General features: G+C 40.9%; 1 protein-coding gene across 1 annotated transcript in view; it reads left to right on the top strand.

The window, feature by feature from the left end:
• The first annotated feature begins 3,782 nt into the window (after nt 1–3,782).
• CAMK4 (calcium/calmodulin dependent protein kinase IV) overlaps nt 3,783–27,573 on the top strand; it is a 173,653-nt gene continuing 149,862 nt past the window's right edge. Inside the window, exon 1 of the mRNA XM_050913388.1 lies at nt 3,783–3,955. Coding sequence (XP_050769345.1) covers nt 3,783–3,955 — 173 coding nt within the window. The remainder of the gene's footprint in view (nt 3,956–27,573) is intronic.

Genomic DNA, 27,573 nt, shown 5'->3' with positions numbered 1-27,573 from the left:
AGTTGAATGCAAGATGAAAGATGTTGCAGAAAATAAAACGTAATGGAAGGCTTTGTATTCACCAGGGAAAATCAGTGACAGGTAAGGGAAGAGAAAGCTTTTGGGATTTGCCCTGATCTGAACTTATCTGACTTATATGTGACATGGTTTGGGTAACTTCTGTTTCAGAAGACCTAATTTGCATTACACATATAGCAGATAAGCATCAGGTCTAGCATGGGTGCAAACATGGAATCCATACTGGATCATCTATGCAAAGAGGGGAGCTCTAGTATCTGCAAACTATTTTGAGAGAAATGTTCCTCAGTGAGGACAGTATCTGACAGTTTGCTTCTTAGAGATGACACTACCTTTTCTACTATAGGTGTGGACACTTTGTACCTTCAGTAAGAAGCTGCATTATTTTTTAAGAAAATATAGCAGTAGAGGACAAACAAATACTTTTTATTTAAGTATCTTGAAGATATATGCTGCAGTTTGTCCAGGAAGAAATATTAGCCTAAGCTGGCAAGGGACTAACATGCTACTCTTTCAAATGATGCCCACAAACTGGGAACTACTTATTCAAAACTCTGGACAGAATCTGCTTGTTCTTGAGTTTCTACCCAAGGTCTACCTGCTTGAATTGTACGAAAATTTCAGCAGTCAGGTTTGAACGTTCTTATCCTGTACTTATTTTTGAAGTTAACCCTGGAAAGTGTTGACTGCTTAAACCTGATGCAGTGATGTCTGTACAAAAGGCGAAGAGCATTCACAAAACAGAACCGCAGCAACTAGGGGGGCAGAAAGATTACTGATTCCACCTCCCCCAGCTCACCAAATTAACTTCCTGCTTTGGGTTTAAATTTATGGGTGGCAGGAGAGGGGCAGGACGTTGGACATCTCTTGCATATATCTTTTGTTCATAAAAAACTGCTTCCTCTGCAAAAGATGCATGCCTCCTTGACCTGCCTTTTTCCTCTGAGTTTTTAACCTGGGTTTGTTGGCAGGAAAATTATGGTATATGTAGCTCTGTCACCAAAATTGGGAATAAACAATTAAATTATATAAATTAAATAATGAAATTTCACACATAATATGTCACAAATACGTAAGTGAAGTTTTAACAGTGTTTTAGTTTCATGTCCAATAATGACAGTGCAAACCTTCACATTGTTAACATAGATCTGATATGAGTGGAGCACCGTGCATTTGAAAAGCTGCCTTTGTTTTCCTGGAGACTGAGAAAGGCATTCATGTGCTGGTTATACGCAGTGTGCAACCTAAAGACTTTCTTTATTTCCATATGGACATATTTGGATACTGTTATTTTAATTTTTTAAGGAAGTGGAGCTCCTGGTGAATAAGGTCCAGTCAGTTTTCAAGTACTAAGTTGTCAGCATGGTGCGATCCAGCTCACTTTGAGATGATAGAGTTTTAAGGAAAGTCAAATGCCTTTCACATAGGTAGCCCAGTACAAAAAAAATCCCCTGGTGCAGTGTCATTTAGCAAGGAGCACATAAAGGCTCATGGTAAGCATATCTAGATCATCTGAGATGTGAATCTGATTGCAGGTACCTGGATAAACATAATCTTACTAGAATAATTGTTACAAAAAGCCCACCACAACAGAAATATATGTGCCCTTTGGGTTACAGAATATGTTAGGTATTTGACTAAACAAAAATATGATGTGGAATACCGCTGTCTTCTAAGTGTGCTGACTGGCCATTTTGTGTGTGTGTGTGATTCTCATCACCAGTGACCATTACTTCTCCCAGGAGATGCTGTCAGAAAATGGCATAAGAAAAGAGGAAAAAATGTCACCTAGCAACCAAAGCTTTATGAAGAAAAGTTCCACACTGACCAGCAGAGACAGAGTGAGCTGGGGAGTTGGGAGGAGGCATGAGCAACAGTGAAAAGGCTGCTTGTCTGCTGCGCTGGCGCTGATCTCAGCCCTGTTACGGTAGGTGCTCATGGCACGAAGTTCATCTCAAAGGAAGTTTGGAGTTTCTGTCAAACTGGCTTGCATAGAACTTGGTTTGCAAAATAGGACTTTGGGTTAGTTTTTCCTGACTTTCAAATATGGATTTGAAAATGATAAAATCCCAAATCATGATGGGGATTTACATTTTAATTTTATAACGGCAAAAAGTAAACTTGAGAGAAAAGGGCATTATCTCTCTTTTATCTATCTCATTTATCTCTTTTATCCTTTCCTATCATTAACAAAGACCAGATTAGCAGCTAATTCTTTTATTATCTGGTTAAGTAGAGAGGAACATTTCTTTGTTAAAGTCTTTGAGAAATTAAAAGATTCCGAGTTAAGACTACGTGCCCCCTCCGGGTACTGTAAGGAAACTAGGTAAGAGACAGACTTGTTTATCGGGGGAAACAAAACATCTTGGAAAACATTAATACACCATAATTAACACAACACTGAACAGGATACTGTGCTTTATCTGAGCAAGGAATACAATGTTTAAAAACAGGCTAGCGGATTGTGGTTGAAAATTAGAGGACAATACTTCTGTCACTGCTGCTGCACAGGCTTGCACATGGTCCATTTTGCCTCCTGCCTGTGCTTGCATGACAGTATGAGTGGGTGTAATAGCAAGGAGAGGATGTGAGTAGGATTGATCTGGCATACTATGCATGCGAGGCACACACAACTGCTGCTGTTTTATTTCACCACTACACCAACAGAAACTGCCCTTATATAGACACTTCTGGCTAAGGTTTTTACAGTCAGGGACACAATACACGTTATTATAATTGCATGCATTTCATAACCTGCAGATTTCATAACCTGTTAAGAGTGGCATTGCAGCATGGCAATTTTATTTCTTTATGGCTTCTTTTAGTTCTGTGGTGGGAAGGGGAGCTCTATTTTTTTTATTTTTGCAGTCATATTTGAGCATTTGTCAGTCTCTTTCCCACTGCTATTTGTCTTGTTCAGTCTCTGCCTCCGCACCCTCCTCCCCAAATTCATAGCAAACGCCGAGAGAAAAATCCTGAACTCCCGTGTTGCACCCTGATAACCGATCCCAGATCTGGAACTGGCAAAATGGTGCAGCACAACGGGGTGGCGCCCACCTCGCTGCGGGCTACGCATCCTTCCCGGCCCCACCGCCGGCCGGGCCAGCTCGGGCCGCCCGACCCCGGCAACAACGGCAGCGGTCCCTCCAGATCCGGGTGCCATTTCTCCCTTCGTGAAGTTGTCCCCCCGTGGAGCTCGGTCCCAACGTTGGCAGGGCTGCGGGCGGCTGAGCTCCCGGTGACCGCTCGTGCCAGGATGCCTTTGGCGAACTGGCGGGGCGCCCGCCGTCCCGGGCCAGCCCCGGGGCTCGCTGCCCGCACGGCCCCGGGGCAGGCGGCTGCCGGCCGCGCTCGGCCTGGCGGGGCTGGGGGCGGTGCGACCCCCGCCCGGGGCGGCTCCCTGCGCCGCGGCGGCCGTCGCCGTGCCCGCCCCCCCGCTCCGCCCCGCCGGCAGCTCCGGGCCCGCCCAGTCGGAGGCGCCCCCGCCGCCCCTCCGGGCTGGGGGGGAGGCCCCGCCGCCGCTGCTCCAGCCCGGCCCGGCCCGGCGCGGCGGGGCGGGGAGGAGGAGGAGGGGAGAGAGAGCGAGAGCGAGAGAGAGGGAGGGAGGGAGGGAGGGAGGGAAGGAAGAACGGAGGGAGGGAGGGAGGGAGGAAGGAAGGAAGGGAGATGAGGTGAGGTGAGGTACCGCCGCCGCCAGCCGCCTTGTCGCTCTGCTTTCTGCAGCCGGTGCGGAGGAGGGGGCGGCCCCCGGCAGGCGTCCCGGCATGCTGAAAGTCACCATGCCCTCCTCCTCCTCATCCTCCTCCTCATCCTCCTCATCCTCCTCCGGCTCCTCGGCCGCCGGCCGCCCCGGGTCGGCCGCCCCCGACTACTGGATCGACGGCTCCAACAAGGACACCCTGGCCCACTACTTCGAGCTGGAGTCCGAGCTGGGACGGTGAGGCGGCGCCGGGGCGGGACGGGACGGGGCGGGAGGGGACGGGGCGGCCGCGGGGCGCGGGGCGCGGGCACGTCCGCGGGGGCGCCTCCCCGGCCGGAGCGGCGGGGCCGGGGCTGCCGGGGCTGGATGTCCCCTCCCCGCCGGCACTGCGTCGCTGTGGCGAGAGCGGCAAAACTTTGGCTTGTGTGAACGGCATCAGGAGTGCGTGCTAGCTTTCACGGCGTGTGGGCTTTCGAAGGAAAATGACACCTCCCGGGAGCCACGCTGTGCAAATCCGCAAAAGAAACGAGTTATTTTCAGGAGAAGGCATCCGTCCGTCTCAGTAAACGCTGGTCCACGTGAGCAGCTTTACGTTAGCAGGTTACCTGTGTATTTGCAGACTCTAGGCATAATACTGTATAAGCTGAATGGCAGGCATCACTTCGAGAGCACTAAAATGTCAGCTTATTCGCAGCCTCGCTTCGTACGAGACCTTTTATCGTTATTGCCATTATCAGCACCTTCAGACCTTGCGCTGACAAAACTCCCACCCGAGACAGGAGTCTGTGAATAGGCCTCTGTAAGCAGAGTCTTTTCATTGGAGTGCAGTGCAGGCGAGTGAGCTGGTACATGTTCATTCATGAATTCTGTACTACTGCCCTGATGTTTCTGCCTGGCAACTTCAAGGTCCCAACTGTTCAATTTTTTTAAGACTGAAGTCCAGTGTAAAGTGCTGTTGCCTATATCTAAGGTGCGATTTTTACTCTCTAAATACAGTTGTTGGCTCACGTTGAATTTGTGGGTAGAAAATAATGTGTAAAAAAAAAAGTGGAAAATGACAGCTTTTTTAAGGGTTTGCAGTAGATGACTTAAATCTGTAAGTCAGTAGGTAACAAATTGCAATTGTTAATCTTGCCAGTGATAGATATTAAAATCCTGGATGACTGTGGGAAATTTGCAAGTAATAACATGGTTGCCTTGGTACAGTATTTTTGCAGAAAGGACATGCAATGAAAGTTATTGCTACAAAGCATACCAGTACCTGCTGTACTGTAACTGACAGGCAGGAAAGGCTGTAGAAATGCAATATAGTATCATTCTTGGCTTGCTGGCTAGGTCTTAAGCGTCTGCTGTTACCTTTTTGCCACTATTGCTACTCATGCTAGACAGATTTCAATAGGCATAGGTTTATGTACGCTTACCACATTTGTACTTGACTTCACTGTACACCTATGCAGAAACATAAAAATGCAAAGCAGGAAATATTGTTGTGTCAGTTTTGTGTCCTGGATTGACCAAAAAAAAGTGCGTACTGCTGAATAGCAGCAGTTGATACCAACTCTGTCGCCTGGATTAATACTGTTATGTGTGGTCTGTCTAGAATCCTTTCAGCATGTGTGCTAGTGACTGTGGGCTTCATTTAAGAATAGTCTGTATTGATGATACATCATGGATTTATTGGGTAGCTTGGGAAGTGGTTTTAAAATGTGAACTCTCCTGTCTGAGGAAGGAATAGTTAATGAAAGCTGAGGTGCAGTGGGCTTTTCTACCTTGCAAGGTGAGACAGTAGATGCTGAAACACTAACAAAAGGTTTGAATAAGGAAGATAACCACACCCAACTAGTGTAGAGATGCGAGCCACTAAGTCTGCTCTGCTGTTGGATAGAACTAGGAAATAAGATTTAAAACAAAAGCAGAAAGAAAACAGGAGATAAGAACCATCTTAATCAAAGACCATGAGGTAGGGAAAGGAGAGAGAAGAACTAGGAGGAGTACATGCTCCGAGGGAAAATCGCACTAATGGTTAAACCACAACAGTATGGCAGCGAGATCTCTGTCCTTAGGTCCCAAGGCTAGCTTTGAGATCCTTTCAGAGCCAGCATCCAGAGTGCTGATACTTATCTCAGACCCCCTCTGACAGCCCAGGTGTATCTTAGCAAATCTATAAGGGAGATCCAACAATCCCGCTTCGTTCCTAAGTGTAATATAAAACTGTGTTGTTTTCTCTTGGTAACCTTGTCTCCAACCTTTTAATTTTGGAGATGATTTTGAGTACATCTACAAAAAAATATTCATTGCTTAGGTTAGTGGTGGTGAAAGTGTATCAGGTGAGGCTGAAAAATGTGGGTATGTGATCCCTTTAGATGCAGTAAATCCAAATAATATACTAAAACAACCAACAGGAGACACTATCCTAAAGTATCTTTAACAAATACAGGGCTTGGAAGATGTCTTTTGTCAGACTGCAAAGCCCTGCATTTGGACAGCTGTTGCCAAGTATGGGAGTTCCCCTTTGGAAGGAGTGCCCTTTCTGCAAAGTATGTCTGGTAAATCCCTAAGCCATCATAGTTAGTAATTCTTGCTTGTATGGCCAGCTAAGGAGTCATGGGAGAAGAGGGGGAAGGTCCTGCTAGTAAGAAAAATAATAAATACCTAAAATCTTGGGTAGGAGTAAACAGTCGTCTTTCAACAGTGGAGTTCCACAGGGATCAGTTCAGGTGTCTTGTGCTGCTCAACACGCTCATAAATAAAGGGGTTGAGCAGTGATACTTGCTGGTCTTACTAAATTATTGAGGGTTTTAAAGACAGCGTTGCCTGTGAAGAATTGCAGAAAGACCTTATTGGACTGATAGGGCATGTAAATGGCGGATGAAATTCAGTTTAGATAAATAAAATAGGGACGGAGGAGAAACCATTTAGTGGTTTTCTTTCCCTAGTAAATCCTATAGTGAGATTAAGACAGAGACCTCTGGAGACACGTGTGGCATGGCTGGAACACCTGGTTAGAGGTGCTTGTTTGCTGTTTTCTCTGATGCAAGCTCTGCAGGGCATCAGACAAAGCTAGCAAGTCAAAAATGAACCACAGGAAGTGAGGCCATTTCAGCACAGCATGTAGTTAAGTGGTGGAACTCCTGGCCACTGGATACTATTGATGCTAAAAGCTTACATGGGCAACTAGGCAAGTTTGCATTCAGGAAATCCATTAAGACTGATTAAACATGAAGATACTAACTACTGGACTGTAAGTTGTTGAATGTTATGAGAATATTCTGTGACAGTATTGATAGAGGTTTGCTGTACTCCTATATTCTTCTTGAGGCATCTGTGTTTGGCCACTGTTAGAGACAGTATTCTGGGCTAGACAGACTTTTATTCTGACCCAGGACAGCTATTTTTATATTCTACTGAATGCCTGGCTAGTTCACCTTCCTTTTAGGTGGACTAAAAGTCAGAAAACCCCATTTCTGACAAGGGCATTTTGTGTGTACCACGTAACTGGAGTTCAAAATGCTTTAAAGATGAAATTTTGGCCTTTGTTTTACAAAGGGTGTCTGTTCCTTCTCTGAAGCTTGCAATATTGGTCAATTGTGGACATTGGAATTTTGTTCTGAGTGTATTTAATATAAAAGCTTATTTTCCACACTCCCTTGGAAAAGGATTTTAATAATCTTAGGTTCTAAACTTGTATGTTCCTTAAAGACTAAAACCTTTTGTTAGCCTTATATAACCCATGCTGTATCTTTTGGTACAGAGTTTCGGAATTCAGGATTTGTCTAAAAATGGTATTTGAGTGAAGAGAAAGTTCAGTAACAATTTTTTTGATACTCAGCAATATTATGAAAAAGGAATTTCTCTTTGTTGGAATTTTAGTTATGGAATTTTATTTAGCATGCACTCTCTTGCCTAAGTGTGCCAAACTACATAACTATTTGAGTTGAAACTGTCTAATGTTATTATTGTAGGCATATTGCAGATCTATGAAATGGTCAAGAGCAGCTGGAGGTATTTCCAACCAAATCCTTAGGGCTTTCTTTCAGTTTCAAAGTTTGAATAAAATAATAATAATTTTAAAAAACCCAGAAAAGTGACAGGCATTTTTCTTTGTCTTAGAATGATAAATCAGGATCTTCCAAGGTTACCTTTTCCTTCATGAGTGGTCTTTCAATTGTGTGTTCCTTGCTGAGGACCTGAAACTGAAAGGCACTCAGTAATTGCAACTTACCTTGAATTGACAGTGTGAGCTGAATCATAGTGGTTTCTGTCCTTGAGTTCTTAGCACAGAGAGAGTTTACGTCCAATGTGTGGTTCGAACTCAAGATTTCACTGTGCAGAATGATGTTTTACTCTGTCAATCTTATTTATCAGTGCTGTCATAGTAGCATCTACTTTTGTAATGGCAGTAGTAGATGAAATCAGGTAACTCCTTTGTATAAGCATGATTTTATAGAAATGGATTGTTTTTGCACTCGATGCTTTGAAGTTCAAAGAGTTTTTGCTTTGAAAGTATGCCAATTATTTTCCCTTCCATTCCTTCATTAAAAAAAAAATAAATGGGCCTTTTTTCTGTTCATCTCAAGAGTCATTTGTTATACAGACTGTTTGCTGTGTTTATTTTGAAAATCACTTGCTCATTTTGCTTTGGGGTGCAGTTAAAGTAGGTCAGTCCCTCCTTCAGTAACACTTTTGCTTACTTGCTTGTGACTTTTAGTACTGGACCTGAGGATTTTCCAAAAAGGTGCAGGCATGCTGCTGACAGCACATGGTGCTAGCTGTCTGAATGTGAGTGTGGAGTGCTTAGCTGGACCAGGATGAGAATTATCTTTGAGCAGAAACTGCCTGTGTAGATTTGCCTGTTCTCCGGGTCACATCGTACCATGAACTGCAACTTGCTTGTTAACCTCACACTTTCAGGCAAGCAGCAAGCATTTTCCTGCAGGCAGTTCCTGCTGATACAGAAGGCTGTTGAAGAGGTGGATCTGAGGCCTCATTTGGGACTGTTGTGGTAGAGCAGCTAGCAACGTTAGACGTTGCTTTGAGGTAGGAAGATAGGAGATACAGGGGGCATAGTGTCCTTTTGGTGCTGGCCAAGGTGGCAGGTGGGCGTGGAGAACGGTCTTTCGCACCAGCTGGCATAGCCCTAGTTGAAGATTTTCACTTCCTTTTCCTCTTGAAGGGGTTCTGTCCACCTCATCTTTCCCCTTGAAAAATGTCCCAAGCATTTGACAGCAGGCTTTTCTATGGTGAACACGCGCTCTGCTCCTTCTGCTGAAGCAGTGCTGTTGTGGAGAAGACAACCCAATGCTAAATCGGCCAGAAAGAGGATGTCAGATTTTTGTTAAGCAAGACACTGCTCTAAAAGGGGGGAAGTCGGTCCCTATCAAAATGCATGTTGATCTACAGAGAGTCATAAATAAAAATTAATACCATGCAGCGAACGTTTTCTGTGGAAGCTCTATAGCTTCTTAACCCAGTGTTCTGGATGAAATTCCTCGCTTGGGTACCAGGAACCAGAACTTGCAATGTATAGGCCAGGTTTTTGAAAAAAACTGAAATTCTTTACTCAGTGCAGTATTTTCTTCAGTTTTGTCTGGTTCAGTTCAACAACTGCTTGATTCAGAATTAAAAACCTGGTGTTGAAAAAGCAAGAAAAGAAGATTTCCCCTACCATTCTGTAAATAAAAACCAATTGAGAGTAGACATACCATTTCACTTGAGGCTCTCTAATCATGGAGAGAAATGGGCTCTTAGGGTAGATATTTTGAACCTTGCCATGGGAGATGATTGTTATTGACTCTGTTGTCCAAATGCCTATCTTAGGCACTAAGTTACTTGTCTAAACATTATCTCTCTCTGCAAGTTTCTTAGTTAGAAAAGAAGAAACCTTTTTTTGAGTATTTGTTGGCATAGCTGACATTCCATTCTTGTTAGAAAATGAGTTTTAAGTTTTACAGACAGTTGTTCAAATCCCTTTACAGTTGGGATTTGTGGCAAAACCATTGTTCTGTTGCAGCTAGGAGTTTTGCATTGAACTGCAAACTCAACACCTGCTTCACTAGGTCTCAGAAAACAGATGATAAAATATGCATTTTTCACAATGGCTTATGTATATATCTGATTCCTGTCAATACTGTGACTGAGACATTGTTTCTGTCATGCCATGATGGAAAATAGGTTTGTTGATTCAATCAGCTATGGACAAAGTGTTTAGCTGTCAATGCTTGCGGACAGTCACATCAGAGAAGCTAACACTATCGCAGCTGCCTTCTTTCAGGAATATGTTAATGCTTGTTTCTGTGGAAGAAACTGCCCTGCTACCTCTGTAAATAAACAGATTACAGGGTTTTTAGTACAATCAGTAATATCTAAGTCAGAACTGTATTATATAAAAAATAGTTTGAAACAAGCTTTCCTTCTTCTAAATACAAACTTAAATAGACTACTGATAATGGCATGTATTTACATGTTTCCAATTACAGAAGCAGTGAGATTTTATTTGTAACGTTGTATCGCACCATTCCTATTTTAAAAAGGCAATTTGTGGGTGCATCTACACTGAAGCTTTAATTTGGATCGGGAGTGACTTTTGTGAAACAAATGTCCCAATTATCCTCTCTCACTGTGCTGTGCTTTGTTTTGCATCAAGGGGCGTTCTTGGAGCGCACAGAGCAGACTGAATGTAGCTGAACCAGAAGATGCAGTTCAGGAGCACTTAATCCACTCTAACCTTTTGTGAGCGATCAGTTCACAGGACTAGATCAGGGCTCATCTGACGTAAAACCTGCAAAAAGTTTGTGTGTTGATATCAGCATGTTGCCACCATCTGTAACACTGGTGTGCTCCTACTGCACTGCACTACTTGCTGGTGCATACCTAGATTATATGTCCCAGTGATACTGTATTTGAATATAACTGTAGTTAATCTGCAAGTTGATTAATAGGATGCTTGTGATATTATGCATTCAAAATAATGCACAGGTCAATGTCTGCTCAAGTTTTAATTAACTTGGAAGCTAAAGGGAATATGTATTATTGGCTGGGCTTTGGGAAAATGATCTTCTGACACTTCACATTGTGTGGAAAAAAGTGCAAAGATTTGAATATTATTTTCATCTATGTATGCACAATACATATGAACCATTAGTAGGACTTCAAACTGCATAAAAAGAAAGAACACGTACTCCCTTGTGCTTTCACAATGAAGCGGAATTTAAACATACAAACTTGCGTATTTGCTGTTGACTTCTTCATTTAGGCATTCTTACCATGCTTCCTCTCTTCACAATAAGCAGACCTTTATTATCTGAACAATCACTAATTTCACAAGGGATGTTCTTTTTACAGTACAGTGATGCTCCGTCTGAGAAAGGGTAACCAGATGTTCTGTGTATTTCCAAATGGTGATGCTACTTTTTGTTCTTGGTTTGTCTAATGTCTTTTTCAATATTTATGGTTTCCCTATCTCCTCCATTTTAAAAAAATGGATAAGAATGACAGCTTTTACAACCAGTCATTGATACCTTGGAAATACTCTTACACCTGTTGTTAGTGATCCTTCATTTGGCCTTGCATTGTCAGTGTCCTCAGCCAACCAGTAATCACCAGAAAATGCATTTTAACTTACTGGTTACTGCTCTTAAAAACTAAACTTGTCTCTAATTTATGAGGAATTGGGGTTTTTTTCTTCCTTGTTCTTTGGAGTCTGAGCTAGCAGCTCTGTGAAATCTGAGCTGGTGAATCATTAAGAATTTAAATTAGGAATTGTTGTGTTGTGGAAGCATGTTGTTTTCTTGTTGTCACCTTTGCGTATCTCAGTGTTAAGAAAGGTCTTTCAGAGTGACCCCTCTTTTGGCAAAAGTGCACAGGATATGTTTTCCCAGCGTCTGTCTGTGTTAGTTTTTAAACCTCTAGAAACTCATCCAAACAGGGCAAGAAAAGCATACTTCTTCCTTGCTCTGTTCCAAGACTGCAGTTCGTTGCCTGTGATGCTTTCCCAGCTCTTTCTGACCTAGGAAATAAGATCTGTTTCGGAAGGTAAATGCATGTTTTGTTGTGATGGTGTTAGTAGGGAAGGTTCTGCTCAGAATGATATCTCGGCTTCTGCGTGTTTCGGAGCAGCCCAAACATACTGTAACTGCTGAGAATTATACGTCTTAAGGACAGATTGACATTTCCCTTGAGTTTACTGGAGTGTGTAGGAAGGTTGTGGTCATGCACATGGAAGCCTGCTTCTTTTTTCTATGTTTTTTTTAAGATCTGTTAGCATGATGCAATGGGAAAGATCATTGAGAAGGAGAGATCCAAGACCATTTTTGAGTGTGAGGTTTTTGATCAACATATACATTGTATGGGCTCAATTTCTTAGACTATATAATGTTTAAAACACAAAGATGGTGATATAATGCTATACCAATACACATTGCAAATGTATCTTTTGGTTATAGAATGAATGCAAAAATGGTGTTGTTACTGTCATAGGTTACTATCAGTTAAAACACACAAATTGTTGGGGACAATCAATATTTGCATCTGGTGCCCTGAGAATAGATTGCTGAGGTGTTGTTGCTTTCCTTGTAAAGTAATTCTAAGTTAGGAGACCCTACAACAATATGACTTTGAAAGGGACCATTCAATCTATAGCAACGAAAGCTTTTGTCTCTTTGAATTTCGTCTGCAGGGGATAACAGGAGAGAAATTATTTGGCAGGAACCACCAAATTACATGGTTGGAACTGTATGCTAATTCTGACACAAGTGAAGTAATCACCTGGGCAAAATAATGCTGCAGCTTATAAGTTGTCCTCCTTTCACATGTACGATTATCCGTGCTAGAACTCAAGAATCATAAAATGTAAAATAAAAGATAAGGAAAATGGGAACCCCTTTCAGGGAAAAAAAAATTATAAAACATGCTGCCCTTTGACAGTTTACTATTTATTTATCATGGCTTTTTGGAGGGGATAAAGCAGTGGTAAAAGCAAGTCCAAGATTTATAACGCAGAGCGTCAAAAATGACAACATTAAAATTTAAGCCCTTCAACAAATGTATAGTCTGTGCTCCGATGCATACCTCGCTGCGAGCATCCATATGCCACAGAGAAGATGCCAGAACTGCAACTTTACCTCAGAACTGATGTCATATCCACAGTCATTTTCCCCAAACTCTCCTCACTAGAAACATGTGATGGATCTCTCCTCTGGCCCCTCTCCAGGCATTGTGAAAGAAGTAGTTGCTTGGGTTTAAGGAACTGGTTCCCCGCCCCCCGGCCGCAATAATTTTTCCTTCTTGCAAGTATTTGTAGTTTCTTCTCAGTTCAGATCCTCACAAACACACTAATATTGTTACTTATTTTCAGTCTTTTGATCTTTAAAGCATATTGATGTCTGCCAGGTTCACTGCCTTTGGGAACTGATACTGCATCTTAAAATACTCAATTGATTGTGGCTTTATTCATGAAGATGACCCTGATTGCTCCACAGACTTTAGCAGAACTGAATACTACATAAACAAAAATGTTCTACAAATGTCTTGATTTTATGTTTTCTAATGAGGCGGCATAGCATCATGTGACTGAGGGGGGGCAGTCAATCAGATCAGTCACTACAAATTGTGAATTGCTTGTTGACATTCATTCATTTATTAAAAAACTCAAACGCTGATATTAGTAGATAACAAATTCATGTAAAGAAGTTGGGATTAGCTCAGAAATTAAATGCACAGATTCCAATTTAATCTAAATAAATTACTTTCAATGAACAATTTTGCACTCATGAATAAATGGAAATAAAAAAGTGTGTGATCTTAATGAATATCCATGGAGTAAGAAGTCTGGTATTATCTTTAAGTACTTCTGAAATAATATTCATATTGATTTTTCTTTAAATAATCCTTGTTAACAGAGGCATACTGCCAGTACTAAAGAATGTGCTATGTGATTGTATTTTGTGTTTAGCTGTAAAAAAAATTAATACTGTGTTGAAAGGAGTGGACTTTCATACCCCTTCTGTGGAAGGCTGGCCATAAGTTGTGCAACTTTCAGTTGATAAAGAGACCTTCTAGCTGCTTATATTCTTTGGAGATTAGTTGTTTGAATTTTCTTCAAATTTGAGAAAGTACCTCTTTCAGATTCTCTCTATATGCGAGATGGTGTTTGCTGTTTCGGATTTATTAGGTGTCCTGCACCGGTCTAATATTGTGGACCAATGAGAGTGTTTTAAGAACATGCTGTGGGTCACAAATTATTTAAATTCTTTTGGCACACATTGATTTTTTTTTTTTTTTTTTTTTTTTAATGTGGTGGTATTACATAGTTTTATACTTTTGCAGAGAAAACGGGTGTCTTGGTAAGGCTTGTAAGGCCTCAAGATAAAGTCTGCCATGGATGAGTACTGATTTCGTCTTTTTTTTTTTTTAGCCTGTTGACAAGTTTTCTAGATTAATGAACCACAATTCTGATCTGGTATACAGTGCTTTACAGAAGTTTGTTTTCCTGATGAAGAACATTTGCTTGTCAGCTTTCCATATTGTGCAATAATGATTTGCTAAAACCGAACACAAAACATGTTGAGAACTCTGACATCATTGTCATAATCTAAGTTCAGAGACCTGTAAGATACACGTGCATGAATGTTTTTACCTGCTAGCTTCATTGGATGCTCTGCCCCCCGCCCCACCTTGTGCTGTAGGGGCAGCGAGTGATCCATCTCTCTACGTTCTCTTCAAACCCTCATGATTTTCTGGCTGATTAGCTTAGTAAAATTAAAAAGGGAAGGGCTGCAAAGTTGATTTTGTAATGGGAAGCACCACTTTATGGTGCAGATACTGATGATCATTTAGGAAATGACTAATGATTTTGTTTAGTGACTTTGGGTTTCAGGTGATCAAATGAAGAAACATAATAAAGGTGGGTGTTTTTCTCCCCTCCCCCCGCCCCCCCCCCCCCCCCCCCCCCCCCCCCCCCCCCCCCCCCCCTTTTTTTTTTCTGGGATTCTTTGCAGCCTGATGGAAGCTGCAAATGCTTATGGAGCGCACTGTTCACTATATACTGGTCTGTTAGCTAACTGGCAGGGGATTGACTTGAGTTGAAAGAGGAAGCCAGGTCTAGTCTTAACAAAATACTGTTAAAACAGCAAGTAACTGGTAATATTGGATCAACACTTCTGACACTAAAAAGGCAATAGTAAATTCATTTTGTTTGCTGCAGGGGAGAGGAAGGCCGGTAAAGTTATTGCATCTGATTCTCCATTCACAGCAATTTAATTCAAGGATATCTTAACTGCAAACGAGAACAGAATTTGGATTGGTAGTTAAAATTAATAATCGATGAATGCTAAGTAAGATCAGTAATCAATTGCCAGATTGGGTCAATATGTAATGGAAAATCTGCAATGAAAGAGATGATACCCTAAAATTCACTGGCATGTTTTCTGCTCTGACTCTCATAGAGATGAAACCCATCTCCATCTCTGTAATACCTCCATAATAAATATGCAGGTAAATTATTTTTTGAATTTAAATTCAAATCCCACCTCTATGCATAATTCATATCATAGGTGTTCAAAAGTAGGTGGAACAGGAATAAAACTGAGTGAAAAAGGCAGTTTTATTCACTACTATAAAAACTTGCTCAAAGAGTTGATTTGATTGGCAGTAGCATAAAGAGAATACTCTTCTATTTCCAGAGAATCATTCATTTCAAATGACAAAACAACCTTGGTCATCTCCTCCTCCACCTTCTCCTCCTCCTCAGTGCAACAGTATCTTCTTGACCATTTGAATGTTCAGCTTGTCTAGTTAAAAGACAATAGCCCATGTTACTGTAAAGTTATTTCAGCTGGTTTGATCTATACTAGTCTGTTTTTATTGTTCTTGCAACATTTATGTATTAAAAAAAAGAAACCAAAATATTTTAACCTCTTCACATTCTTTTTCTACATGACTTCAGAAAAGATGAAAAGTCATTTGTGATGGAAATAATGATATTAGATATATTTGCCTTGCAGATGACCGTCTAAATTAGAGCTGGTGAAATTTATTCTTTAAATAAGTAGCCCAACAAATCTTACTTTCTTTCTCCTGTCAGTCCCTATTTTGTGAACTGGTTATGTTTGGTATTTGTAAATGAACACAATAAATATTTACCAGATAGCCTGTTTAAATAGTTTGCCATGGTGCTTCTTATAAACCATGTGTTTTAACTGTATTGAATACCTAGTAAGACCATTTCATTGTGTTTTTCCCTGGTCACAGCTGAAACAGAATAATAATGATTAGCAAGATGTGTTAGTTATCCACAATGGCATATGGCCATTGGAAGACCATATTTCATGCCTCAGAGTCATGTCTGTTGAAGTTTTTTATCCACGTATTCATATCTTTACAATAGTGAATTGGCAGATGCGAGAAACTCCAGAATTTCCATCCCATGTTAAATTTCAGTATTTTGGCATTTGTTTTTGTTTCGAGTTAGGATGGGTAATTGAAGTATTGGCATGATGTGGATAAGGGACAGTTTCACAGCATGGAATTTTTCAACAATTTCGAATTATAATTTAAAAACACTTTCACATTTTACATTTTGTGTTAATTAAAGACATTCTTGACTCAAAGTAACCAGATTGCAAGAACAAACTATGTTTATCTCTTGTACCATGGTGCCTTATGAGAGTTTTGATGCAGGTCCCTCTTTTAACTGTTTTCACCTTCTGTCTTTGGTTCCTGCTTGGACTTCGTTTTACATGTTACACCGAAAGTGGTGCAGCTTTCATATGATATATTTCCCTACTGGAACATAGGGAGGTTGCAGAAGCTGTGTTTATCTGCTGACTCCAGTTATAAAATTCTCAGACTTTTCTAATAAGAACAAGAAAGATTATTGAATGGGAAGAGATGACATTTGCCTTTCTCACAGCTGCTGTCTTGGTATTTTGTAGCTGTCTGGTTGTTTGTTGCCCAGACTGTATGTCTTCCATTTTCTTTCTCTGTTTGCAGTTGATGAGTCTTGTATTTTACAGCAAAGTTCTTGTTATTTGTCTGTAATGCATGACTTTGCGGTTAATACAGCTAAATTTTATCCCTTTTCTCTTGCTCCCACTCCCCAGGTAGTAAGTACAGTTTTTCCTTTCTGATATTACAGTCCTCTCCTGTATTGGCAGTGCGTCCCCACCTTTATTATCAGCAAACTGAATCAGCATACTCCTAAGTTTATGCCAAAGTCAATAATTAAAATATTAAATATGATGTGTAACAAACCAAAGAAATATTGCTCAAACATGCATGTCGGAAAAAAATAGAAACACTGAAGTAGAGAGCAGTGTGTTTCTGGCAGGCTTTTGAGGAAGGTTAGATTGCCTAGGCAAATTTTCTTGAGAGGGAGAAAAAAATTCTAAAAGCAAATGGTTTATAAAACTCTTCCCCTCTATACCATTATCCCACTCAAATTGAAACCAAAAAAATCAGAGTTCTTGCAACATTGCCCACACCAACGATGAATCTGTTCCTTTGCATTCTTTTGATGACTCTTTGCTCCTTTACTTAAGGACATCTAGGGCTATTCTCACCTTCCTTCCCCCCAGCTCCTAGCGCTTTCTTTAGAAAGCGCTCTCAATTGTCTTTATGCAAAGAGGAAGAAATATTCTCTGCTGTATTTAATGGGTGCAACTTCAGAAGCTGAAAAATTGGGCATTCTACACCTATCTTCTTGCGATGAGTGCCAAACAGGCTATAATTGGTATGCTAGTCAGAAAGCTGACAGAAATCTTGATGTTTCAGGATAAGTGAGGGATTAGATTTCATTATGCAGATAGGTTTCTACCACGATCCCATATTCCTCCTGCCATTTTTGGAATGTGGATTAAGTGTGGATACATTTAATGATTCCTGAATGTAGAAGGACTCAGCTCCAGTAACTCTGTCAAACAAAAATGAAAAATAGCATGTTTTTAAATGGCACTTGAAAATTACGTGGGTCTGTGAGTTATAGGACCTGATTTGTCCTCAGTTTTTATCCAGCCAGCATAATAAATGCAGTTGTGAAAAGTGACTGCAACAGTGGCATAAAATGCTTGCCTTCATATGTATTCTGAAAAATCCTGTTTAAAATTATTTGTAAATTTTTCATCTGAAAATACACTGTGGAGGAATTGGGTTTCTTTAGTCCAACAGATGGTGCTGGGTAAAGGTGATGATAGTTCTCCAACAGAGAACCACACCTGTGAGGTAGAATAATTCACTTAAATTTAAGAACTCCTTCTGCATGCAAAGGAGGAAAGAAGTAACTTGACCATGATTACAATAAAAATTGTAATTTAGAAGAAAGTATCTAACCATCTGTAGTTCTGTAACAGCCTTTTCAATATGAGCAGGAGAGACAAGAACTGTGCCTAAAATTGTTATGTGATCATTTTGTGAAAGAGACTGTACGACGTGGTTGCCCATGTTACCAGGAGCTGTCCTGATGACTCAGGAGAGTTCTTGCTGCTTATCTTCAGAATAACTGCATTGATTTTCAGAGTCTGCTTGTTGACAGCAGTAAGTTCAATATTGATCTGTTGACATCACCAAGGGATCAGCCAAATTCTCCTAGTCACATTCTTATCTCAAAACGAAATCAAAATCTCTTTGAGGGCCTATGTTGTGGTCTTCTACATCCTTAATGGCTGGCTAGTGGAAAATGTATCTAAACTGGAGCTGTTGCTCTCAGAGGTGAGCATGTAGCACACTGGATATGTGCGTTACCGTGTTTAAAGGAAACTTAAATTTGCCTTTTGGTAAGAATCTCTGATAATAGCATGGATACATTTTCCATTCTGTTTGTGGACACACCTTGTTTGGAAACACTAAGTATTTGTTTTCAGAACTTTCAGCCATTTCAGAATCTCAAAAAAAAAAAAAATCACGTCTGAAAATCCTGCTTTCTCTGACTAATGTATGCATATATGTTTGCAATATGAATTTAAAATGAACTGGTCATCCTAAAGTATTTGAGCCTTTATAGTGTAAGAATGGCTGTGCTGGGTCAGATCAAAGGTCTGTTTAGGCCAATATCCTGTCTCCATCTGTTACGAGAAGCACATACCTAGAAAGGAGTGTAAGAACAGGGCAAGCATCTAAGGATACTTGCCCAGAGCAGTTCCTCAGCCTTCAGAAATCTGAAGCTTCAGCTCTGTTCCTCATATCAGAATCATAATGTAGATTTGCTCAAGATGTAACACAGAATCACAGAATGGATGAAGTTGGCAGGAACCTCTTAAGATCACCTAGTCCAATCTCCCTGCTTAAGCAGAGTCAGCTAGAGGAGGTTTCCCAGGACCGTGTCCAGTGGAGTTTTCAATATCTCCATAGATGGAGATATTCACACAGTTAATTTGTACAGGGGATAATGCTTAATACTTCTTAACAGTTGCTTGGGTTTGGGTTGCTTTTTTTTTTTTTTTTTTTTAACTACAAGTGCGCATGGAGTTGATGATTTGTGGAACTTTTGCTTAGATTTCAAGATTTCTTTGCTTGTGTTAATAGGCCACTTAGTCTCTTTAATATATGAAATTAGGATTGTGTTCAATATTCATCATTTTGTATTTATTTATATGGAATTTCATCTGCCATTTAAAACCCTGTCACTGAATCTCAGTAGAGTCCTCTTGCAGCTCTTCAGTTGGACAGAAACTTACTATTATGAACTTTGATTTTAAAAAAACCCCAACCAACTAGTGTCACCTCATTTCTCATCTCAGCTCCTGTACTGGCTCGTTGAGTAGCAGACACCACCTCTGGTCCATCAGACTTATTGATGACCTCTGTGCGCTGTGAAAACTGAGCACTTATTTCTTCCCTGTTTTGTATCTCTTAACCAACTACTAATTAATTTCTTCCTTCTGTGGCTTCCTCAAGAACCTTTGGTGAGGGTCCTTGTCAAGTAACTTTTGGAAATCCAAGTAGACTAATCAATCAAATGTCCTTTATTCAAATGTTTGCAGAATTTTTCAAAAAGTTCTGTGGTTTTGAGATGTAACTTCCCTTTATAGAAGCCACATTGATTCTTCCCCAGGCTATCATATGTATCCATATATCTACAGATCCTATTCTTAGAGCTTTAAATGACTTCAGCAATATAGAGCAAGCGTACAGTCCTCCAGTTCTCCAGATGTCTCTCATAACCGGTTTTAAAAATTGTTGTCCCATTTGTTTCTTTCCAGTCTAAAAAGGCTAAGTGGTGTACACAAGAGGTTACATATCACCTTAATTTGAGCTATTTCATCCGTGAGTTCAAGTTAATCCATTAAGTGAGTCTCAACTGGTGCCCGTAATGTGCTATTGGTCATTTTATCTGTTTGTTCCATAATCTCTTCTGCCTCCTCTCTCTCTCTTCATTTTGGGAGGTTTGAAGACTTTCTTCCATTTATCTTCTGAGTAAAGAAAGGTTCTAGCATTGGAAAAACTTCAGTTTGTTCAACGTCAGATTTGTCACAGGCTGTTCAGTAGACACAAACTCTTTACAGAATTAAAATTTTGTAATCACAGTGCAGATGCTCTGCACTATATTATGGCCAACCTGTGCTGCAGAATGCTGTAGAGATTGTCTTCAACGCAGAATATTTTTCATTTGGTGAAAAACAGGTTAAGAGGTTGCTCTCCTGCCCCTTGAGGCAAATGCCTGTAAGTAGTAGATCTGAGGGAAGAGTGAAGCAGAAGCAGATGACTGCTGTTCTTCTTTGTGAGATTTCATCCTATGCCTTCCTTTTACTGTACTTTAGCACAGCTTGGGCAAGGCGAAGGTCTTCACGTATTGTTACTGGTTTTTATGTCTGTCCACATAGTGTTAGCTACTTTAAGTCCAGCCAAGGAGAAATATGTATGACTAAAGATAAGCAAAAATTTTGTGAAATTATTCTACATCCCCATGCTGTGACTAATCAGTTCATTTGTCTTTTTGATGAACTGTGCAAGGGACAGAACAGTTTGGGAAGTTGAGGAACAGAAGTTGAATTCCTAGCTAATAGGCAGATTGAGAAAATTTATTTGCTGTTATAGGCATAGTTGTTAGTATAGAAATGGTGAATGAAGATTACAGGTCTTGCATCAACTCTACTGTTTTCCAGTGGTGCTGGAAATTATTCAGGTAACTATTTGTTTGTATAGCTTGTAAGAGAAATGCATGTGAGTGAATGGCTGGAAAAAGTATTGTCATTATTGGACAGTGAAATTTGTGCCTAAATTACCTCCATTTAGCCTGACTAAGCTATATAAGGAGTGTTTCAGTATCTACTAATCAATAATTTGAATGCTAACTCCTTGGCTTGTTAGTCCTTTCTGTGAGCTTTCATTGTGTCAGTGTTCATCTATGACCTTACATTACAATATCAGTTTTGTTGTAGAAAAAACTCAATGTTGTTTAACTGCTTGGAAGTAAAACAGGTAAGTGACAGTGTTGACTGTTACTAATTGTGCTTAGCATTGTCGCTAAAACAATACGAGTTGCTGTTGTGAACTCTCTGTAATTCATGTAGATGCCTTAAATGCATGTGTACACACATGTAGGCACGCCTCAGATGGATGAGAAGGTAACTTGCAAGTTTTTCACATCATGACTTTTATGGTTCCCCATGCTGTCAGATGAGTGGGGACCACCAGAGAGTGTGCACTGCTGAAAATGAAATTAATGATATGTATTTAGAAGCCTAATGTAAGACTTATTTTCCTTTGGAAATGTTTGTCCCAGCTTGCATCAGTGATGGACAACATAGCATTCTGAATATAGGTAAAAAGTCTCTCCAAATAGTGTTGGAAGCTGTAGATCATAGTTCTTGAGTCCTATTAGCGATGGTAAATGGAGCATTTTAAGTTTTGCCTGCATAGAATCATAGTCTCTTTTAGGTTGGAAAAGACCCTTAAGATCATCGAATCCAACCGTTAACCTAACACTGCCAAGTCCACCACTAAACCGTGTCCCTAAGCGCTGCATCTACATGTCTTTTAAATACCTCCAGGGATGGTGACTCAACCACTTCCCTGGGCAGCCTGTTCCAATGCTTGATAACCTTTCGGTGAAGAAATTTTTCCTAATATCCAATCTAAACCTGCCCTGGTGCAGCTTGGGGCCATTTCTTCTTGTCCTATCACTTGCTACTTGGGAAAAGAGATCGACATCCACCTCACTACAAACTCCTCTCAGGTAGTTGTAGAGGGCAATAAGGTCTCCCCTCAGCCTCCTATTCTCCAGACTAAACAACCCCAGTTCCCTCAGTTGCTCCTCATAAGACTTGTTCTCTAGACCCTTCACCAGCTTTGTTGCTCTTCTTCTGACACACTCCAGCACCTCAATGTCTTTCTTGTAGTGAGGGGCTCAAAACTGAACACGGTATTTGAGGTGCAGCCTCACCAGTGCTGAGTACAGGGGGACAATCACTTCCCTAGCGCTGCTGGCCATGCTATTTCTGATACAAACCAGGATGCTATTGGCCTTCTTGGCCACCTGGGCACACTGCCAGCTCACATTCAGCCGCTATTGACCACCACCCCCAGGTCCTTTTCCGCCAGGCAGCTTTCCAGGCACTCTTCCCAAAACCTGTAGCTTCAGACCTGACCCTAGCACAGGACCCAGCACTTAGCCTTGTTGAACCTCATACAATTGGCCTTGGCCCATCGATCCAGCCTGTTCAGATCCCTCTGTAGAGCCTTTCTACCCTCAAGCAGATCAACATTCCCGCCCAACTTGCTGTCATCTGCCAACTTACTGAGGGTGTACTCAATCCCCTCATCCAGATCATTAATAAAGATATCAAACAGAACCGTCCCCAGTACTGAGCCCTGGGGAACGCCACTTGTGACTGGCCGCCACCTGGATTTAACTCCATTCACCACCACTCTTGAGGCCCAACCATCCAGCCAGTTTTTTACCCAGCAAAGAGTATACCTGTCCAAGCCATGAGCAGCCAGTTTCTCCAGCAGAATGCTGTGGGAAATGGTGTCAAAGGCTTTACTAAAGTCCAGGTAAACAACATCCACAGCCTTTCCCTCATCCACTAAGCAGGTCACCTTGTCATAGAAGGAGATCAGGTTAGACAAGCAGGACCCGCCTTTCATAAACCCCTGCTGACTGTGCCTGATTATCTGGTTGTCCTGTACATGCCGTGCGATGGCACTCAAGATGATCTGCTCCATAACCTTCCCTGGCACTGAGGTCAGACTGACAGGCATGTAGTTCTCTGGATCCTGCTTCCAGCTCTTCCTGTAGGTAGGCGTCACACTGGCTAACTTCCAGTCAACTGGGACCTCCCTGGTTTGCCAGGACTGCTGATAAATGGTTGAAAGTGTCTTGATGAGCACTTCTGCCAGCTCCCTCAGTACCCTTGGGTGGATTCCATCTGGCCCCATAGACCTGTGTGTGTCTAAGTGGTATAGCACATCACTAACCATTTCCCCTTGGATTACGGGGGCTTCACTCTGCTCCCTGTCTCTGTCTTCCAGCTCAGTGGGCTGGGTACCCTGAGATGATTCATCTCGTGTAAGTGCTCTTGACACTAGCCAGCGGGTGCAGGGGATGCACACCTTTCTTCTGTGCCTGATCAGGTGAAGGATTCTGAAGGTAGGTTCAGCTCCAACAGTTGTGCACAGCAGTCTCGCGGGGACTGTGTGTGCTTCCCCATACCTGAGATGCTCCAGGCATTTGATATTTCTGAGGCACTGCCAGCACCCCTACTGGTGTTGGCCTCCTTTCCCACCTAGTACAGAGGTGCTCAGAAGAGATGCTTGGGATTGAATCCGCTCCTTCTTTCATGCCTGTGTTTTGCTGACTCCACATCTCTTCTCAGGCTGTCAAACTTCTGCCAACAGCTGCCGTCCATAACTGCTGGTAAATGTCTAGTAGTAGCTACAGGTTGCTTGACAATTTCTCATCCTTGTCCAGCTAAACTGTCCTTTTGTGCATCTTCTTGGGTCACCCTTCCACTAACATGACGTAGACAAAAAATCGTCCTTTCTTCCCCAGCTGCCACACTGCACTTCTGTGAGCAGTGCAGAGAGGGAAGCTACTGTGAGAATATTCTTCCTCACTTTGAAGTTTTTCAAAGAAAATGCAGAAGTCCATTATTCCTGATTTTGCCTTTTCCACAACCTTGAATTTTGTTAGAACTTTCTGCTGCTGGGAAGCAATACATTTTAATCTGATCCCTCAGTGATTCAGAAAGGAACATTTTCATTCACTCCAAGAGTTATTCATGTAAAATGAACTGACCTCAAAAATTTGAAGAGGAGACTGGAAAACGAAATGAGCGTTACGTAACTCAGAAATTGTTCATTTATTGTATAGTGTAGGACTTCATGAAGGGCTCTACCTTGAACTGAGAGTCACGTCAGGGTTTGTCCTGCCAGGTAGTTAAAGTGAGATAGTGGTATGCCATCCTGGCAATGATTTCAATTCAAACTCCAATGCAAAATACATATTTTAAGTGTACCTTTCTTTCATATGATTCTCATGCGCCAGACTCTCTACCAAAGCTTTTTAAACTAGTCTTGAAAGACGAACATGAAGTACAAAAATTCTTAGTTGGCCATGCAGACTTTTGCCGCTGGATTTCGTAGGACTGAACTCTGACAGGAATGGGATGACTAATATGATTGCTGTTCATTTGTTTTATTCCTCCCCCCCCAAGTATGAGCCAAATCTGCCACTGAAACCATTATTTTCTGACTTTTAAGTCTGAAAAGCTGTGGATAGGGGAGTACTCTTTCATTCCCATAGAGAGTGCTCTTCAGGTCAGACTGTCATTACAATCATTATGAAACAAAACTGATTTGTTTTACATTTAAAATACATTTAACATAAAAAGTGATTTATTTTAAATGACAAAAGGGAATCTTTTATTATAAAACAACTTTTTTGTTTGTATGTAAGAAATTTTGCCCATAATAACATGCGCAAATTTTGGTACACAGCAAAAATAACATAAAATATGCTTTCATATAACATAAACTTTCCTAAAATTTCCTAAAGTTCAGCTTTAAAATCTGGCTTTAGCCTGTTCTTTCTCACCATCAGTCAGTGAAGTAAAATGTTAGCTTGAAAGCTATCTTCAATTCATTCAAATGATTGCTTGGGTAGGCACAGTTGTTCTCATTAAAAGCAGATACTTAAGCGGAATCAGGGTACTTGGAAAACAGACTTGTCTTGTCTGTCTGCTACTTTACAGTAAATTCATTGCTCACCACTTCAGCAAGTAAGAACTTTATTGCTCCATTTGCATGTTTAAATGATGATGATTCTTTCTGTGCATTGGTTCTATCATTCTCTTCCTCCTACTTAGCAGATTTCTTGTAGGGGAATGGTGGTTGCTTCTGCTACACAACACCATGCAAGTTATTTAGGAAGCCCAAATAATGATGATTCTGAAAACTATTTGGAGACCTGGCATGTACCCTCGGCATTTAGAAGTGCAAAGGTGGTTACAAGTGAAGATGCACAAGGCTACCAGTGATAATTTTAGGGAAGACGAAATGCATATAAACTGCTGTGAAGCTCCCGTTGTTTTGCCTTTGGCAATGGGAAGGCACAGAGGTACCACCCTCCTGGAGCCTCTGAACAGCTGCATGGATACCTACCATTCACTGAAGTTCTTCCTGTTAATTTGCCACCACAATAGCTACTTTCTCAAGCGAAATTAAACCTGTCATGGATGTGCCCATACATACCATAGTCACACCTTAGAGAGACAAAGTTGCATGTATGAGGCTACACAGGAATTTGTTTTTTCTTTTTTCTTTTCCCCCACCATGAAATATGATTTGAATGCCTGTTGGTTTTGTTTGTGGTAACAGTGGTGGTTTTGAAGAAAACAAATATATGATGTCATTTGTATGGCACTAACTGACATTAGATCTTCAGCTTATCTTTAGTACTGACCATTCATTGCAGGTTTTGAATGTAAAGTAAGTTAAAGGAAAAGATGGTTAGTAAAGACCCTGAAAAAAAGTATGAGGTGTTTTTTTTTAAGATATGCTAGTCTGGCTTTAAGATCTGAGAGTTGGATCAAAGTTAGGAGATCCAAAATTTTATCTAGCTAATTATCTAGTGCCTTGAGAAGGTGTTTAGCTTCTCAAGCTATGTAGACCCCTGCTGTTATCACTAGAAAGAAGCAAATAGTAATTCATCCTGCCTTTGTTGCACACCTGTTTTACAAATAGATGGGTCACCTTCTGAAAGTGCCTCCGTTAACTGTAGAGGATAGTTTGACAGCAGGATTAAACCAAATGCTTTTGCACAGCTAACATTAAGAGATTCATGTCTAAAGAAATTGTGCAGCACTTTTGCAAGAGCTATGCTGTAAACTGTTCACTGCTGGATGCGTTCTGTCTGCCTGGCTATGGTGGGTATGTGAATGCAGTTTTATGCATCCAAGAATATCAATAAAGCAAGTCAGGCCAACTCACCTGGCTTGTCATTGCAACTTGAATAATATTATACGTAATAGGATAAAAGACCTAAATTAGCTATTACAGTTGAAAATTAAGCATTGGCGTCAAATTATTGAATAACAGAGCATTCGTAATGTTGTGAATGTAGATTGTGTGGTCTATCTTGCCACCACACAGATGGAATTCTGTTTATAGAATGGCGTTGTATCATTTAAATCTGACTGGAAGAGTCTTTCACTGGATCTGTTTTTAATGAGATGTTTTGTTCTCTAATTATTTTTAATTAAATACAAATAAATTTGTTTTGTTTTTTTTTTTAAATAGATCAAAAAATTGTCTGCAGTAAGGGAAGAAGTGGGAGAGCTGCTTCAATAAAGCAGTTAAGTGTGGGTGAAGCTGAACATGTAAGCATTGCAGGTGATTACACTTCTGACAGAGTTTCTTAGGAACAGCTTCTGAAACCCAGATTAGAAAAATATAAAAATACTGATGCGTTAGGTTGATTTTACAATAGAGAGTTTTTACCCACTATTTTCTTATGGCAGATTTGCAGTTTAACATATCTACATCCAAACAGCACCCTGAAACATAACAAACTTGGAAATTTGGCTAGCTTCAGATTTGCAAAACTGTCTTTTTACAGACCTGAATTTAAGAATGTATGTGGAATATGTCACAGCTCTGTTTATTCCAAATAGCTTGATTTGATAAGAATCAAATAGTTTCTCAGTCTTCATGCTCATTTCTGCAGATAAAAATGTATTATCTTGAAAGTATCTTTCCGCCTGTCACTAACAGCAATTTCATTCCATCATTTCAAATATCTTGGGGAAGGAACTTTCAGAAAGCAGTAGACCATCAGGAATATAGGCATATATGGAATGTGCACACACAGAGAAACACACACACCTGCCTTTTTTTGTTATTTTTCCATTAACTTTCAAAAAGATGACTGAATTTTCAGAGTCTTGTCAGAAAACATTTTTAATCCTTTTTGCAAAATGTATTCATTTAGTTGTGATCGGGTATTAGAGTCTACAGGTTATTTTGTTATCGTAAGTACAGATCCTTACAGAGATGACTCCTTATAATTGCTCTGTACAATCTCTAAAGATGTGAAAGTACACAGCAACCAGGGGCAAGGAGCAGGACAAGTCATTGGCTTAACTTGCAGTAAGGACGATTTAGCTGAGCTATTGGGAAAGTGCAGGATAGATTTAATGAGGCGGTCCAGGAACACAGTTGGCACATCTCTGTTGAGTGGTCTATACCAATGGGCCTCTCGGTTATTCATCATCGCCTGTTCTTCCTCTCCACTGCCCCCACACCCCTCAGCCTTTGTCTTCTTGGTCAATTCCCCAAGCAGAAGGTGCTTATGCCCCTTTTCAGGTCTACTTTCTGTGACCCTGCAGCAGTGCTGGCCTTGGCATGCAGCCAGCACTCACAACCCA

Source organism: Gymnogyps californianus, chromosome Z (genome assembly GCF_018139145.2).
Source record: "Gymnogyps californianus isolate 813 chromosome Z, ASM1813914v2, whole genome shotgun sequence".
Lineage (NCBI taxonomy): Eukaryota > Metazoa > Chordata > Aves > Accipitriformes > Cathartidae > Gymnogyps > Gymnogyps californianus.
This window is presented reverse-complemented; position numbering and strand designations above follow the sequence as displayed.